The sequence below is a fragment of the Lutra lutra genome, chromosome 6, assembly GCF_902655055.1.
Source record: "Lutra lutra chromosome 6, mLutLut1.2, whole genome shotgun sequence".
In the NCBI taxonomy this organism is placed as follows: domain Eukaryota; kingdom Metazoa; phylum Chordata; class Mammalia; order Carnivora; family Mustelidae; genus Lutra; species Lutra lutra.
The window spans coordinates 36,892,007-36,907,434 of record NC_062283.1 but is presented as its reverse complement, the minus strand read 5'-3'; the positions used below and the strand labels follow the sequence as shown (position 1 = coordinate 36,907,434).

The 15,428-nt window shown below is 40.8% G+C and overlaps 1 protein-coding gene across 3 annotated transcripts in view; it reads right to left on the bottom strand.

The window, feature by feature from the left end:
• Nucleotides 1-14,659, bottom strand: part of SLC17A5 (solute carrier family 17 member 5) — a 50,946-nt gene extending 36,287 nt beyond the window's left edge. For 2 of the 3 annotated variants that reach the window (XM_047734194.1, XM_047734192.1), the window contains exons 1-4: nucleotides 14,459-14,649; nucleotides 6,810-7,006; nucleotides 4,833-5,066; nucleotides 1,529-1,616 (exon numbers count right to left, since the gene is read on the bottom strand). In XM_047734194.1, the coding sequence (XP_047590150.1) occupies nucleotides 1,529-1,616; nucleotides 4,833-5,066; nucleotides 6,810-7,006; nucleotides 14,459-14,552 (613 nt within the window). In that variant the 5' untranslated portion in view covers nucleotides 14,553-14,649. Of the gene's footprint in view, nucleotides 1-1,528; nucleotides 1,617-4,832; nucleotides 5,067-6,809; nucleotides 7,007-14,458 lie in introns of all 3 variants that reach the window. The other variant, XM_047734193.1, reaches the window with a different exon arrangement.
• Nucleotides 14,660-15,428: the final 769 nt, after the last annotated feature.

Below are 15,428 nucleotides of genomic sequence, written 5' to 3'. Positions count from 1 at the left end.
ACAAAGAATTGTTTCAGATAAATAAATAATGAAATTCATTTTAATCACCAAATAGAAGACAGCTTAGTAGAGAGAGTGGCAGTTAAAATAATGAGATGTTTTTTCTGATGTCAAGTTTTAGAGGAGAGAAAAATAAACAAGTAATTATTATGGGTTAGAAAGAGTTAAGTGTCACAGAACAGTGTGGAAGTTCAAATATGGGACAGATGACCTTTGACCTCCAGAGGTCAGGAAAAGATATAAGAGGCAGCAACAGACTTTGAAAGATGGGTAAGATTTTTGTCCCATAGAAACAAGGTTAGGAAGAAGACAGAGAGGCAGATACAACAGGACGAGTAAAGGAGCAAAGTAGGGAAACAGAGAGTGGGTTTGGGAACTTTGCTTGGGTGAAGGAAAGGAAGAGAGGATAAAGGCTGGAAAACTATGTTGGATAGTAACTGAATATCTACTCCACTTCAGGCACTGTGTGCTAGGGATTAGCTAGCTGCAACGAAGTAGTGAAGACTAAAGAATCTTGACCCCAATTGGAGCGTAGACCTCACTCAATACGAAAGGAGGAAGCATAGGTAGTACCTGCTCATGAACTTATATTGGATTTCTCATGTTGATCTTTACATAGCTGTAAGAACCACCTTCTTAAAATGTAAATTGGATCATGTCTCTCTTTTGATTAGACACCTCTGATGTCTCCCCATTGTATTTTGGAGAAAAAAACCACAACAACTAAATTTCTTCCTGTGGCCTGTAGAGCCTGATATAATCTGGCTCTTGTCTATTTCTCCAACCTCATCTTATTCCATTCTCCCCTTTATTCATTAAGTTCTAGCCACCCACCGTGGTTTTTCATTTCTTTGAACTCTTATGTTATTTCCTGCCTGAGAGCCCTTGTACATGCTGTTCTGGTTGGCTGGAATGCTCCTCCTGCTCTTTGCATGGCTGGTTCTTAGCCTGCAGATTTTAGCTTAAAGGTGACTCCAGAGAGGTCTTTGTCAACCACTGTATTTAAAAGCAGACAGGTCCAAAAGTTTTCATTCAGTGTGTGATCTAGTAAAATTATAATTCACATATAAAGCTCACGCTATCTCACCCACTGATTAAAATGATAGCAAATAAATGCACAGAAAAAAGATGTATGAAGAGGGGCTGAGAGTTATGATATGCTCATTAGACAATCAGATTAGAAATCACAATTTAAGGACAGAAGGGTTTAACTTTCCAGCTATTGGAACTTAAAAAAAAAGAAAGAAAGAAAACCATAGCATTCTTTATATAAACATCTGAATAAGCAACATGTTTTGAAATAAATGATGGCAGATGGAGAAAATGACATTAGTCAACGAAGCCACATTGCTATATGTTGTTGGGCCAAAGAGAAAAATTAATAATAAAATTATACCTCCAAAATTTTATTTTTCACCGAAAGGAGTATTCTGACATCATTTGGGTATGAACGCATCTCTTTTTTTATCCAAGGCTGATGTATACATAACAGATTATAGCAAAGTTTTTACAAGAATAGTTATCTCACCTGCATATGAAATGCTAAGAAGTTTGCTTCTCTCAAGAGGGGGAGCCCAAGAAGACCACATGGCATGCATAGCTGGAAATGTAACACCCTGAGGAGGGGAAAAAGATATTTCCACTGAAATACAAGGTAGTTTTGTTAATGTTTTAAATCCAGTTGAGTCTTTTGTTGTAAGAGAGATTTCTGCATAAGAACCACACTAGAATTGGGTTCCGTGAGGTGAGATGTTTCCACAGTGTTGAGTGAAAGTACCTTATAGTGAAGTACTTTGAAAATCTGAAAAAAGATTTGTGGATTCTGTCAAGTGGCTTGAGGACTACAAGGTAAGGATTTATAATAAATCTAAAAGAATACACTGCGTGATGACGTAAAGGAATCCCTCTCAAGGCCAATTTTACTCATTCACTTTATTACTGGCCTGAATGAAATGGGAATATTACTACCAATATATAACTTTATTTTTTATTTTTTTTTAAGATTTTTATTTATTTATTTATTTGACAGAGAGAGAGAGATCACAAGTAGGCAGAGAGGCAGGCAGAGAGAGAGAGGAAGGGAAGCAGGCTCCCTGCTGAGCAGAGAGCCCGATGCGGGACTCGATCCCAGGACCCCGAGATCATGACCTGAGCCGAAGGCAGTGACTTAACCCACTGAGCCACCCAGGCACCCCCAATATATAACTTTAAAAAAAATGCTGAGCTAATACTTTGGGATACTGGAAGAAAATTCAAATTGACCTTAATCAGTAAGAAAAATTGTCCTATAAAAAACCCTGATGAATTCAATTAGACTGTATATAGTCTTTTTTTTTCTTTTCTTCTTGGTGATAACTAGCTTAGTAAATGCCAGTTACTGATATGAAGTGGTAGTGGAATGGTGGAGGCAGGAGGGTCACAGAGACTTGGGAGAGTAGGAGCTGTTGGAGGAGAGGTGGGAAGGAAGAGATTTTGGTGGATTCAAAGCTGTGAGCTGTCTTTGGTCACTCACTAACTGTGCAGTCTAACAAAGATTAGTTAACCTCCTTGAACTTCAGTTTCTTTATCTGTAAAGCAAAGATAATACTCCCTTATCTCACATGATTGTTGTAAAGCTAAAGGGTAGCTAGTGCTATTATTATTAACAGAGACAAGAATAAAAGCTTTAATACTTTGTACTTTCTGCTGATTCCTTTAAAAACAAAACAAAACAAAACAGAAGAATGAAAGACAGAAATACCAGTGGAAGGCAAAAATGATTTAGGCAGGGGCACCTGGGTGGCTCAGTCAGTTAAGCGTCTGACTCTTCATTTTGGCTCAGGTCACAATCTCAGGGTCATGAGACGGAGCCCTGCACTGGACTCTACACTCAGTGGGGAGTTGACTAGAGATTCTCTCTCTCTCTCTCTCTGCCCCTCCTGCTTGTGCTCTCTCTCTCTCAAATAAATAAATAAAATCTTAAAAAAATGATTTAGGCAGCATTGCAAGTTGATACGAATCTGTATCACAGGAGAATAGAGATCACTACAGAAGAGAGATGAAGGTGTGGCGAAACGTCCACAGAAGTTATGTTGTGAAAAGCTTTATTATAAAACCTTAGGGGCCCTGTGGGTATAATTATGGCGAGTCAGATGCTAGAGATGAAAGATGCTGACCTAAGTTTATGGATGAGGTAATGTACATGTGATAATACTGGTGGAACAGATAAAGACAAAAGAAGAATAAACACAATTTAAGTTCTATTCAGAAGTAACACAGTTACTTGAGATAACAGTAGTAATACAATCAATATACTATAATGCTAAATTAGTGACATAAACAGACAAGAAGCTAACATATGGGAATACATTTATTTTTATTTTTTTAAAGATTTTATTTATTTATTTGATAGACAGAGATCACAAGTAGGCAGAGAGGCAGGCAGAGAGGGAGGGGGGCAGGCTCCCTGCTGAGCAGAGAGCCCAATGCGGGGCTCGATCCCAGGACCCTGGGATCATGACCCGAGCCAAAGGCAGAGGCTTTAACCCACTGAGCCACCCAGGTGCCCCATCATATGGGAATACATTCAACAAGGAGATTCAATATTGGGATCAGAGAAAATACACTATAGTTAAGTATATTTTATTTATGTAAGAAGAAGAACCTGGTAATAAGGGAGTCATTTTTATTTTGCAGTCACAGGAGTTTGTTTAATACAACTCTATTTGATAAGAACAAAATAAGAATGCTCAGATGAGTGACCAAAGCTTAAAAATAACAGTACTTGGCAATTTCCAAAGTATTCTAGCAATCATTATCATATCTGAGCTGTGACTGAGGAGGGGGCAGGTATTTTAGTTCCAGTTTGAAAAATGATGGAACTGAGGTCTAGAGATGAAGGCTTGCATCAGGTTTCACTATTAGATGCAGTGGAGTTAACTATTCAAACTCTGATCTTATGACTCCAGTCAGTGTTTTTCCAGCACAGCACAATACACTGCTACCTAACATAGCTTCATGCTACACATTAAACCCAGAGGTCACTATTTCGGTTGGGTCAAAGGTATGTTAAGAGCAAAATAAACCTATGTCTCAGTTTCATAGGTAGAAGCTCAAAGTCAGAAACAAAAAGCGACCATTATTTAAAGATTGAGGTACCGGGGCACCTGGGAGGCACAGTCAGTTGAATGTAACTCCTGAATCTGAATCAGGTCATGATCTCAGGGTTGTGGGCTTGAGACCCGTGTTGGGCTCTGTGCTGGACATGGAACCTGCGTAAGATTCTCTCTCTCCCCCTTTCCCTCTGTCCCTCCTTCTTGCCTCTCTTTCTTTCCCTCTCTAAAACAAACAAACAAACAAACAGATACATACTATGAAATGCAAAAGAGAAGTGGAAAGGAAAAGAAAGATAAGAATTAAAATTTCCAAGTGATAAAAATCTTAGGAGGAAAGGAAAAAAAAGATAAAAATTGATAATTCTCAAAGCAGCAGAAAGTTCATAAGAATCACAAAACTAAAGAAAGATAGTTATATAAAATGATAAATTATTTGTCTCTAAGCTAGGGAATCAGAAAAAAAAGAACAAAGAGGAAGCTCTATGAAAAACAAGCAGGGAGCCCAATGTGGGGCTCGATCCCAGGACCCCGAGATCATGACCTGAGCGAAGGCAGATGCTTAACCAATTAAGCCACCCAGTTGTCCCTAGTTAATCACCTTTCTAATTAAAAAATAAATCCCTATTATCTTCTAATGTTAATTTTTGGTTTATACTCATACCAAAGAATGATATCTTTAAGAAGACAGGAAAGTGGTACAGGGTAAGAGGGAAAAAAAAAAGAGAGAGAAAAAATTACCTCTCCCAATCCTTCTAGTGCCCTGAGTACAATGAGGGCTCCAACTCCCAAATCTGCAGCAATGGGAGTGAACAGGGTAAAGACAGCAGTGCCAAGGATCCCAAATCCTAGCAGCAGTTTTCCCCCCACTTTGCTGGCAATATATCCTCCAGGAATCTGGGTGATGATGTAGCCATAAAAAAAAGAACCGAGAATCCATCCTTGAGTTTCCGCATCCCACTGGTACTTTTTACCCTATAAAGAGTAGGAGGAAAAGAAACAACATTTTTAAGACCTTGACTAAAGAGCTCTTTGTCTAACTGGCATGTTAGTATATATAAATATAATTTTGAACCACTGTTTTAGACTGAAGAACTTGCAAACTTTCTACCAGGTAGGTGAGCCACCACAGCACAGGCATGCAATTTCTAGAAGTGAACGGAAAGTAAGTGAAAGCCATAAACTTCAAGAAGGCCCATTATTTTATGAAACTAGACTATAGGATGAGTTGTAGAGGCTTTGTAATGACCATAACCAAGAAAGCTCAAAAAAGAGGCACAGATTCAATCCAGAAATTCTACCAAAAAGAATATTGTAGTGGCTGAGCTGGGCTTTGGAGCCATGGCTGGGTTCAAGACTAGCTCTATTACTTACTGGATTTGCGATGTGGGAATATTATTAAATGAAAAAGGCCTGACACACACTTAACTGTTCACTTAATGGTGGTTATTAGTATGCACAAATATAGTTCATTAATATCTCCCTAATTCAGAACAAGTACTTGAACAAGCATACAGAACAAGACAAAAGAGCAAGTATTTAAATCAAGCCATAGACTTCATGTGAGTAGATGTCTTTTAATTAGGAGCAGCACATTGTAAGGTCATAATGAAGATTTAGTGACTCATCTGACATCTTTAATTCACATAGCTGTATCACTGAGTCAATGTGTCAAGAACCATGTCAGGATCTCAGGATTTCTTTTTACTGGTCATATAAGGCAGATGAAGATAACTAGCTAGATCAACAAAAGCATTTGCTAAATGAAAGATACAAAGCACCCCTCTAATTATCCTTACTTGAAGTACCAATTTGTGGTTTATCTATAGGATTCTTGGACTTCATGAAACGTCCGTCCAGCAATTATAAGTCACAGGCTGAAGCAGGGAAAGTGTGTGATGTGTACTCAAACACGTATTCAGCAACATTATTAAAGTCAAATAAAATTTTTTTTTTGGTAAGTCACTATTCTGTATGCTTGCTTGTTTGGGCAGAAACCCTCTCCTGAGCTTGGATGCTCTTATGTATAAACGGCAGAGGACACTAACCCAAGTGCTATCTAGCTCCTCTGTGAGCACTGAAAATGGGTGATGATATACTCATAAAAAAGGACACTAGCCTTTTCTCCTTTTCTATCTCCCTGAGTTAGCAAAATAAAATACATAAAGTATGCAAAACTCAATTCTGAACAAATGATGAACACACAATTATCAATTCCACTGTAACGTGAAGCAAGCAAAGTGCCTTAAGCAGCTTAGGTTAGGCATGTGTAAACTTTGGAAAAGAATGTCCTAAGAAATTGACCTGTTCTTATTCTTCCGCTGCAGATGACCTAAGCTTTCTTGCAACCATAATCTTTTAAGTAAAACAGCTAATGCAGAAGAGTCCCATAAAAACTATTCAGCAACATCAAAAACAATCAAATTTTCTAGTACGCTAAACAGGTTTTTCCAAGTTATCTTGAAGGATGGTTGGTATGTTTATAGAGGAAACCGAGAAACTACTTTTAGAACAGATCAAAGTATATTACACCAAGCAGCAGTAGCTGTAGTTATATTACTGTTCAACCAGTTGCTGAAAAAAGCACAAGAGAAAAAGATTCAGAGCTTCTGAAAATAAAGTGTTTGTGGTTTCTACAGGATTAAGAAAGACCTTTCGATACTTTTACTGGAACATATTTTAGGATTAAGATTGCTTGTTTTAAAAAGTAGCACTTACCGTTTGATTATGATGAACTTTTATGGGAGCAGAATGCTCTGCACACTCCTTAGAGGTTCTGTTATCTGCTAAAGTTGTATTTGAATCTACCATATCCACTAAGGCAACACTCAGATTGACACGTAATGCATAGAGAACGAAGAAACCGAAAAAAGCCAAAAGTGCTAAGTTGTAGCGAGCAGAGCAGCACACTGGAGCTGAAATAAATATTGGGAGACAACTTTCACTAGAAGAATAACTTAGATGATATTGTCTAAATTACTAAAAAGGGTACTTTTTAGAAGTACACAAATTAATAAACCATGAATATTCTTCTGGGGATATTTTCAGATTAAGCATAACTAAAAACATTTATCAAAGAGAGTTTGTTTTCGGTAGCTGTAGTTTTGATAAGCATTTACACATGAGAGCCTGAACTATAAGACAGTTTCTTAAAACATGAAGGCAACAGCTTTATCAACTTTGCTCAGAAAAATCTCCATTACATAGGTGCCTGAGTGGCTCAGTGGGTTAAGCATCTGCCTCTTGATTTTGGCTCAGGTCATGATCTCAGGATTGTGAGAATGAGCCCCCCAGTGCTAAGCCTGCTTGAGATTCTCTCTCTCTCTCCCTCTCCCTCTGCCCCTCCCCCTCCCCTTGTTCCCCTCCCCCCCGCAAGTATGCACATGTGTTCCTGCGCTCTCTCTAAATGAAAAGAAAAGAAAACTCCATTACAGAGTCAAAACTGAATCCCTAATCCCTGCAGGTTGACAAAGATTCAAGAAAAATAGTTAAGGGGTTTAATAGGATCATTATTTCTGAAAAACTATCTAAAACATGGCCAATCAGTATAGAGTACTCATTACAGCAAAGCACTGATACTGGGGACTATGGGTGAGTAGCCATCTCACTGTAATTGAAGCCCAGCACAAAAAGTTTCTTGCCAAGGCTCACATGAAACCCCTCTTGATAAATTTCTTACCTTGAAAAGTATCCTCGGAGGCTAGGTTTGAATCAGAAGCCATGATTAGTATTTAAGACCCTCCTAATCTAAATGTATTTAAGAATCCAGAAGCAAACTTGCAGAATCTATGACAGTTGCAGCATCTGTGACAGTTGCTCAGTTGAACATGCTTAAAGGGCCCACATTAAAAAAGGAAGTAAGTGAACGTAACACAAAGATTAGAAAAAAAAAAAAAAAAAGAGGAAGGCGGAATTGGTTGAAGGAACCAATGAAAGAAAGATCATGCAAGAGGAGGAGTTTTGATCTTTTTTTTTTTTTTTACCTTAATTAGGGGCGTATGCACATTAGTTTGTCTTTTTCTTCCTTTGCTGAGGTGTAGCATTGGAGAGGGGACAGGAATTTAGGAAGTTAAGGTTGAGTGATCCCTTAGTGACAGAGAGAGAGCGGCTAATCCAGGGTTTTACACCAGTGCAGGGCAAACACTGAGTGTCTGATAAACAGCTGTCAAAAGATACAAACGTCTATTTTACTTGGTAATGACAACCTGGAGTTAAATACATATACATGAATATATGTATGCTCTTGTTTAGTAATGACCTACTAACACTCCATATGTTTGTGTTTTTTCTCCTACTAAGGAATCCTGGTGTCGCACTGACCCAACCTCAAGCAACAGGACATTTTTCCGAGTACAGAGATCTTAGTACTGATTCAGACTGAAGTTTAATGAATATGGCACAACTCTACTAAGGGATATATTAATGTATTATGATCCACTTCACTTTTCTAGAAGCCCTCACACACTTTTTTAAAAAAATAATTTTATATAAAAAAATTTTATTTACCACAAATATGGTACCATAATTTATGACAAAGAGAGCAAGAGAGCACAAGCAGGGGGAGCAGTAGAAAGAGAGGGAGATGCAGGCTCCTAGCCTAGCAGGGAGCCTGACGAGGGGCTCGATCCCAGGACCTTGGGATCATAATCTGAGCCGAAGGCAGATGCTTAACCATCTGAGCCACCCAGGTGCCCCTAGAAGCCCTCACACATTTAACAACTGCAGTCAGTTTTTCCTCTGTGTAGGAATTACATCATTTATCAGAGAATTTTTCATTTGGCATTCTCAACTCCTTTTGGAGGAGTACAGCTATTAGAATTATGGCACCACTGCCAAAGTGAGATCTTGACCTATGAGAACTGTATTTCTTCTATTTTTAATTTTTTAAAACTTTTAAAAAAAAGATTTATTTATTTATTTGACAAAGAGAGCACAAGCAGGGGGAACAGGGGAGGGAGAAGCAGACTCCTCACCAAGCAGGGAGCCCAATGTGGGACTCCATCCCAGGACCAAGGGATCATGACCTGAGCAGACACTTAACCGACGGAGCCACCCAGGTGTCCAGAGAACTATATTTCTAAGGCTCCATTTATGCTGTCTCTGTTACCTGAATCTAGATACATTTGCTCTCTGCTCTAACCAAATGGGCCGCTGTCTAGGTAAAAGACTTTTGGATAGTGTAAGGCACATTTTCTTTATCATCTGCTCTGTGTGGGACAGTAATAATTAGAAGTCTGGCGGACTCATAATCTTGCCAAATTAGGCCACCATAGTGTTATTTGGAGTAACTTGGAACAAGATCATTCCAGATATATATACTGTCTGCTTTGCCAAGGTATTATTGACAAAGTTCATTATGTCTTTCAGCAGAGAACAACAGTTGGTAATTTACAGTTTCAAGAGCTTCTCGGGCTCTTGAAATGGGCAGATTCTTTTTTTAAGATTTATTTTTTTTCCTTGAGAGAGAGAAAGAGAGAGCGTGCGAGCAGTTGTGTTGGGGGAGGAGCAGAGAGAGAAAGAGAAATCCTCAAGCAGACTCTCTGCTGAGCGAGGAGGAGCCCTGGGGCTCAGTCCAGACCCCATGAGATCATGATATGAGCTGAAATCAAGTGTCAGGTGCTTAACTGACTGAGCCATCCAGGCACCCCAGAAATGGGCAGATATGAGATAAATTTAAAAACAGAATTGACAGGCCTTGCCTACATATTAGATGTGGGAGTAAGTGAAAGGGAGGGATGAAGTTACTGGTAACTCAATTCACTAATTAGTCTAGACAACATTATTTTATGCCATTCTGACGTAATGTTATTACTCCTCTCTATCCTATTTTCAGTTACCTTATTTTACTGTTTTCAGCTTCTCCCCATGTGATGCTTGATTTGGACCATGAGTGCATACCCTATGAAGATGTGGGGCAAGCAGCCTGATATTACTTGATAAACTGACCTACAAGTTATGGATCAGGCAACTATGACTTTTTGGGGCAGAATCAATAATCAGAAAATAAAAAGCCAACATAGATGTCACAAAGTATACAGCTATGAGGTTGTAAGAAATATTACAAATATTTGGTCACTACTTTATACAAATGGCTGTTACTTACGTATCAGTCAGAAAAATTTTTTTTCAAGAAAGCATGGTGATAAGACAAAATGTGCCTGTGAATCTGGATAATGTTTGAAATTGGTCCAACAAAAGAATGCTTGCATTATGAAGAGAGAAAACATCCATCAAGCATCCGTCACACTGAAGTCTGGTTGAAAGCAAAATCATGCTTGCGTAACGAACAGAGCACCCATCAAAACAAACATCAGTTTCTAAACGATGGTTTAAATTTAGGAATGTGGAGTGGGTGTAGTTGAAAGAACACAGCTAATTTAGAGAGAAGCAGACCTGGGGATGAATCTCAGTCCTGAATCTCACCGGTCGTGTGTCTTTGGGGGAAGTTACTTAATCGTTTTCATTCTCAGGGCACCTGGGTGGCTCAGTGGTTGATCTTCGGTCCTGCTCTTGGTTTCGGCTCAGGTCATTATCTCGGGGTCCTGGGATGGAGCCCTTCGTTGGGCTCCCTGCTCAGCACAAAATCTGCTTTTCCCTCTCCCTCTGCTCTTCCCCCCACTCACATCTTCTCTTTCTCCCTCAAATAAATATATAAATAAAATCTTAAAAAAATAGTTTTCATTCTCAGGTTTCTTGGATCCAGAATGAGGCAAACAATAACCACCTTACTCGGTTGTGTGTAGATTAAATGAAATACTTTCAGGCAGTTATGGCAAGCACTCAGCACAAGTGAATTCCTTTCCTGTTCACCCTGGAGAAAGTTATACCAGTAAGATAAAGTGCTATAATATATGTGTGTAACAAGGGGCAAAAGAGTCACATTAAACTGTCCGTGTGTATGTGTGGGGGTGGGGGTGGGGCTTGGGCTCAGGCTCAGGGAAGGCCTCTTGGAGAAAGAACATTTATACTGAGTCTTCATCCATGAGTAGGAAGTCACCAGGCTTTGAGAGTGGAGGAGTAATTGTCTGGAAGCATCATCCATGTGGAATAAGGAAGAGTCAATCTCATCAATTAGCACATGAAAAGAGAAAATAATAACCCCTTGAGGCAACAGTGAGGAGTGAGAATGATATGCCCAGAAGGCCAGGTTTCTGTTGAAGCAGGGATGTGGGTGGAGGGAAGGCTGGAAAAAACCCTAGAATTCCGGGCATTTACTCATTGTGGAAGGCTTTGGCAGTGAGGAGAAGGAAAGAGTACCGAATAATGAGAGGATGAGACTGGAAATCCATGGTTAGGAGCTCTGACCCACACAGATGGGTGATTTTTCCTAGAGGAGGGTAGGCACTGGACATAGTGAGCCACCCCCCAGCCCAGGAATTGCATTAAAAAAGATTTCCTATTGGGGTGCCTGGCTGGCTGAGTTGGTATAGCATGTGACTCTTGATCTCGGGGTTGTGAGTTCGAGCCCCATGTTGGCATAGAGATTACTTTAAAAAAAAAAAAAAACTTAAAAAAGAAAAAAGATTTCCTATCTAACATGAATACAATATGCTTTGTGTTTAAAATGGTAATATTCAACTGTCTTACTCTTCCTTATGGGTCATTAATTCCTGATAAATCCTTATGTATTCTTAGCTCCCAAATTAATACCTGTTTATGTGAAAACACCAAATTCCATTAAAATGGATCCAGTTACTACTGGTTATCATAACATGACCCAATGATCCAATGATCCAAGGCCATTAGTGTTTGTTCTATAATATAGTTGCTCTCTACCAGCACTCCATATCTTATATTTAAGACTATATTCACACAAGAAGTATATTTGTGAAACTCAATGTTCATATAACTAAATCCTGAATGTAACCCCCAACAGAATAGTAGAGGCAAAACCCAAAACAAACAAAACACCTCTCCCCCATCAATGAAAAGAAAGCACAGACGACCTATATTACAAGCTAGAAATCACAAGTTCCAACACAGTGAGACCATGAAGAATGGGGACAACATTTTGCTGTGTCCAGCTTCTCCGAGGAATGCAAAATCCAAATGGTCTTCATTGATATTAGTGATAATAATAATAGTAATAGTAACTAACATTTACTATACGCCAAACTCTTCTAAGCACTTCCTATTACCTCATTTAACCCTCACAATAACCCTGTAAGTTAGGTATATTATTTTCCCTGATTTATTGATAAAGAAACCATAGAGAGCTTAGGTAATTGCTAAAGCTCACACACCTAGTTAGTAGAGGTGGGTTTGGCAGTAAAGGACTCTGGCTCCAAATCTATGCTGTCTTTAAACACAAAGAAATATTTTAGAAGCCTTAAAACTGAATTTTTCCTAACACAAATGAGCACATTCTTGGAGCAGCAGTATTTTGAAAATCCACTTGATCAAATACAAGACACATGTCATTCATACAAAAATAAATGTTCACCTGGTGCAAAGTATAAGGAATGAAGAATTTTTATGCGTGGGTGGGGATGCTTTGCTCTTCCTTGCTTAGTTCCCTCCCTTCTTCCTACCTAAATTAGGTATACACTTATAGATATATATATAGATATATATCTATATTTTATATAGATATAGAAATATCTATACACTTCCTATTGTTCATCAGTGTTGAGCCTCCCTTCCCCCATCATTTTGGTGCGCATGTCTGAAACCCACCAGGCTGAGTAAAAGCACATTCTCCAGGGGCAAACCATAGTTGGGTTACTGAAAATTCCATCATATTATGTCAGCCTGAGGGGCATTAATTCTTAACACTAAGGAAACATCTTAATTTTAGCTCTCTTAGTAAAGAAACACTATGTGTAATTTAAAACCATATCCTCGTATGCATGGTGCAATGGGGAACTCTCAAATTTGTAACAGATCAAGTAAAAACGATTAAGTGCTTTTCAAACAGGAATTTCTCAACTATAACACAAATGTGGCCACATACAAACTTGGGTTTGTAACCTCTGCGGCCCCTGGTTGTCTATGTATAAAATGATGCACCACCAGATGGTGGTTAGTTTCTAAGGTCTTTTTACTACTGGAAAATATTATGAACAACATTTTATCAGCCTTTCCTTCCTGAAAATCAAAACTATACACTTAGGCGTAGATAAGGTACAGCTATATGTATTTTCTCAACTGCAACAGAATATAGTAGTCCCCAGGGAATATTTTGATTATGGCATTTTTTTTTTGTATTTCCATACTAGATTATTTTACAGAAGATTTTAGAAATCTAACTGTATGCCACAGAAAAAAGCCCAGTTTATGGAACTAAGTCCAACTTCCAGGTGGAACGTATTTACACTGCGCGTCCTCTAAAATAAGTTCCCAGGCTGCCGGATGGAGAACTTATGTTGTCCCATCTACTGCCACCATCTGGTAATGTGAAAAACAAATAAAAAAAGATGCCACAGGACGATCCTGTTCTTGGGTCAGGAAAAGTCAAATTTCTAATTCAACTCTGTTTCTCATGCACACATCTTTGAAACTATAGAATGCGTGCAGACAGATTTGTTCTTTAGTTTTAATTACTTTTAAAGAAGTTCCATTTGTTAAAGTACTAAATGGAAATATATCTTAATTTCTCCAAATTCGGGGAAGATACGTTATGAAGTACTTCCTTTTCTATTTGTGGCAAGACCTCTGGCAAATCATCTTAAAGCTTTATAGCTATTCTATCTTGAAGATAACTGTTTTCTGACTTGAATCGTAGACTGCTACGATGTCACCGTAGACTACCATATGGAAAATAATTCAGGATACTCGTTGGCTTATGCAATAGTTTTCCTTCACAGACCACAAATGTTGACCTCCGTCCTCTTCGGTTTCAGCTCTCGCCCAAGGGGCTACCAGATTTCCAGCCTGCGGACGGCAGCTGCGGAAACTGGCGGCGGTGACAGGGAGAAAGAGCTACCAGCTCCGTCCAGCCCTTTGCCCACCGATCTGCAGGTTTCTCTCCCAGTCTGCTCTTACTCCGGGTCTTCCGCCCGGCCCTTTGGTCATTGATTTGCAGGTTCTACTGCAATACATTCTTGCACGGGGTCCTCCGCTCGATATTATCGAGAATTGCCAGGAGCCCAGCGCCCGCGGCGCCCAGCATCTCCCGCCCAGACCCCGCGGAGCTGCACCTGCCGAGGCCCCACCCGAGCCTCCAGTCCGGCCCGGCCTCCCGTCCCCGCCCGACCCCAGAGTGGCGTTTGGGTACCGGGGCAGGCGGGGGCTAAGCGGGGCGCTGAACGGACTCCCCCTCCTCGAGTTCCCTTCCTCAAGACCCCTCACGCCTAAGCAGCCCTGGTCCCATTGGCAAAGCGCGGGTATCCTGGCCACCCCCGCCCTGGGACAGCTCCGAGGCTCACCGGCTTCCACCCGCGGAGTGCTCTGCAAGAGGGGCGTCCTATCTGAACCCTCCTCGCCATCGCTCGAGGCCAGGCCCCGAATCGGGGACCTCATGACGCCTCCGGGAAGCAGGAGCGCGACACCGGCAGAAAGGAGAGCCGGGGCCCGACAGCCAAAGGCCGGGGCCGCGCTGGCGGGGCGGGCTGGCGGCGCTTGCACCGCCCCTCCGCTGCGTTCTGTCCCCGCGGTCCCGCCCAGAGGCGGCCGCAGCGACTCCGCCCCCGCCGCCATCTTAGGTTCGGGCAACTGTGGAGGGGGTGGGCGGGGGAAGGCAGAATTCCGGGCGTTGCGGCCTGGTGGGGCGCGGTGGGAGTTGACTTACCTCGCCCCTTGGGTTCTGGGCATGCTAGATCGCCGTCGTTCTGAGGAGCAACGCTCTCCCCTCTTGTGCTCCCTTGTAAAGCGTAGGGGCTGCCCCTCCGGGATGCGTGGGACCGTGGAGGCGGCTGCGAGGACTTGAATCCCGTAGAATTAAGGGGAGGGCTAGAGTCGAAATTGGGAAGTAGATGGTGTGTATTTGACGTTAATTTATCAATAGTAAACTGTCATGGATATTAGCAATCCTGGTATTATCTAACCGTAACAGCATATTGTTCATGTATTTTTTGCGAAGGAAAAACACTAAATAGAAACATACTGTTCAGTCCTAGGAAATGGCTTATTTTGTGGGTCAAAAAAGAAAGCCAGTACTGTCACTTTCATATGCTTCAACCTACAGCGTCCTCTAATCTGTGTGTGTAATGTCCCCCTAGGTCTGGTTCGAATAATAACTTCTGGCATATGCTGACTGAGAAAGGAAAATGGGCCAGTCTGTCTTGGCGGGGGGAGGGTTGGGGAATGGGGCGGTGGGAATGGGATAGATGCGGGCCTGCAGTCCTGACCGCAGGCTTCAGTTTGGCTTTATCGTGAGTAATGGCGACCTGGAGATAG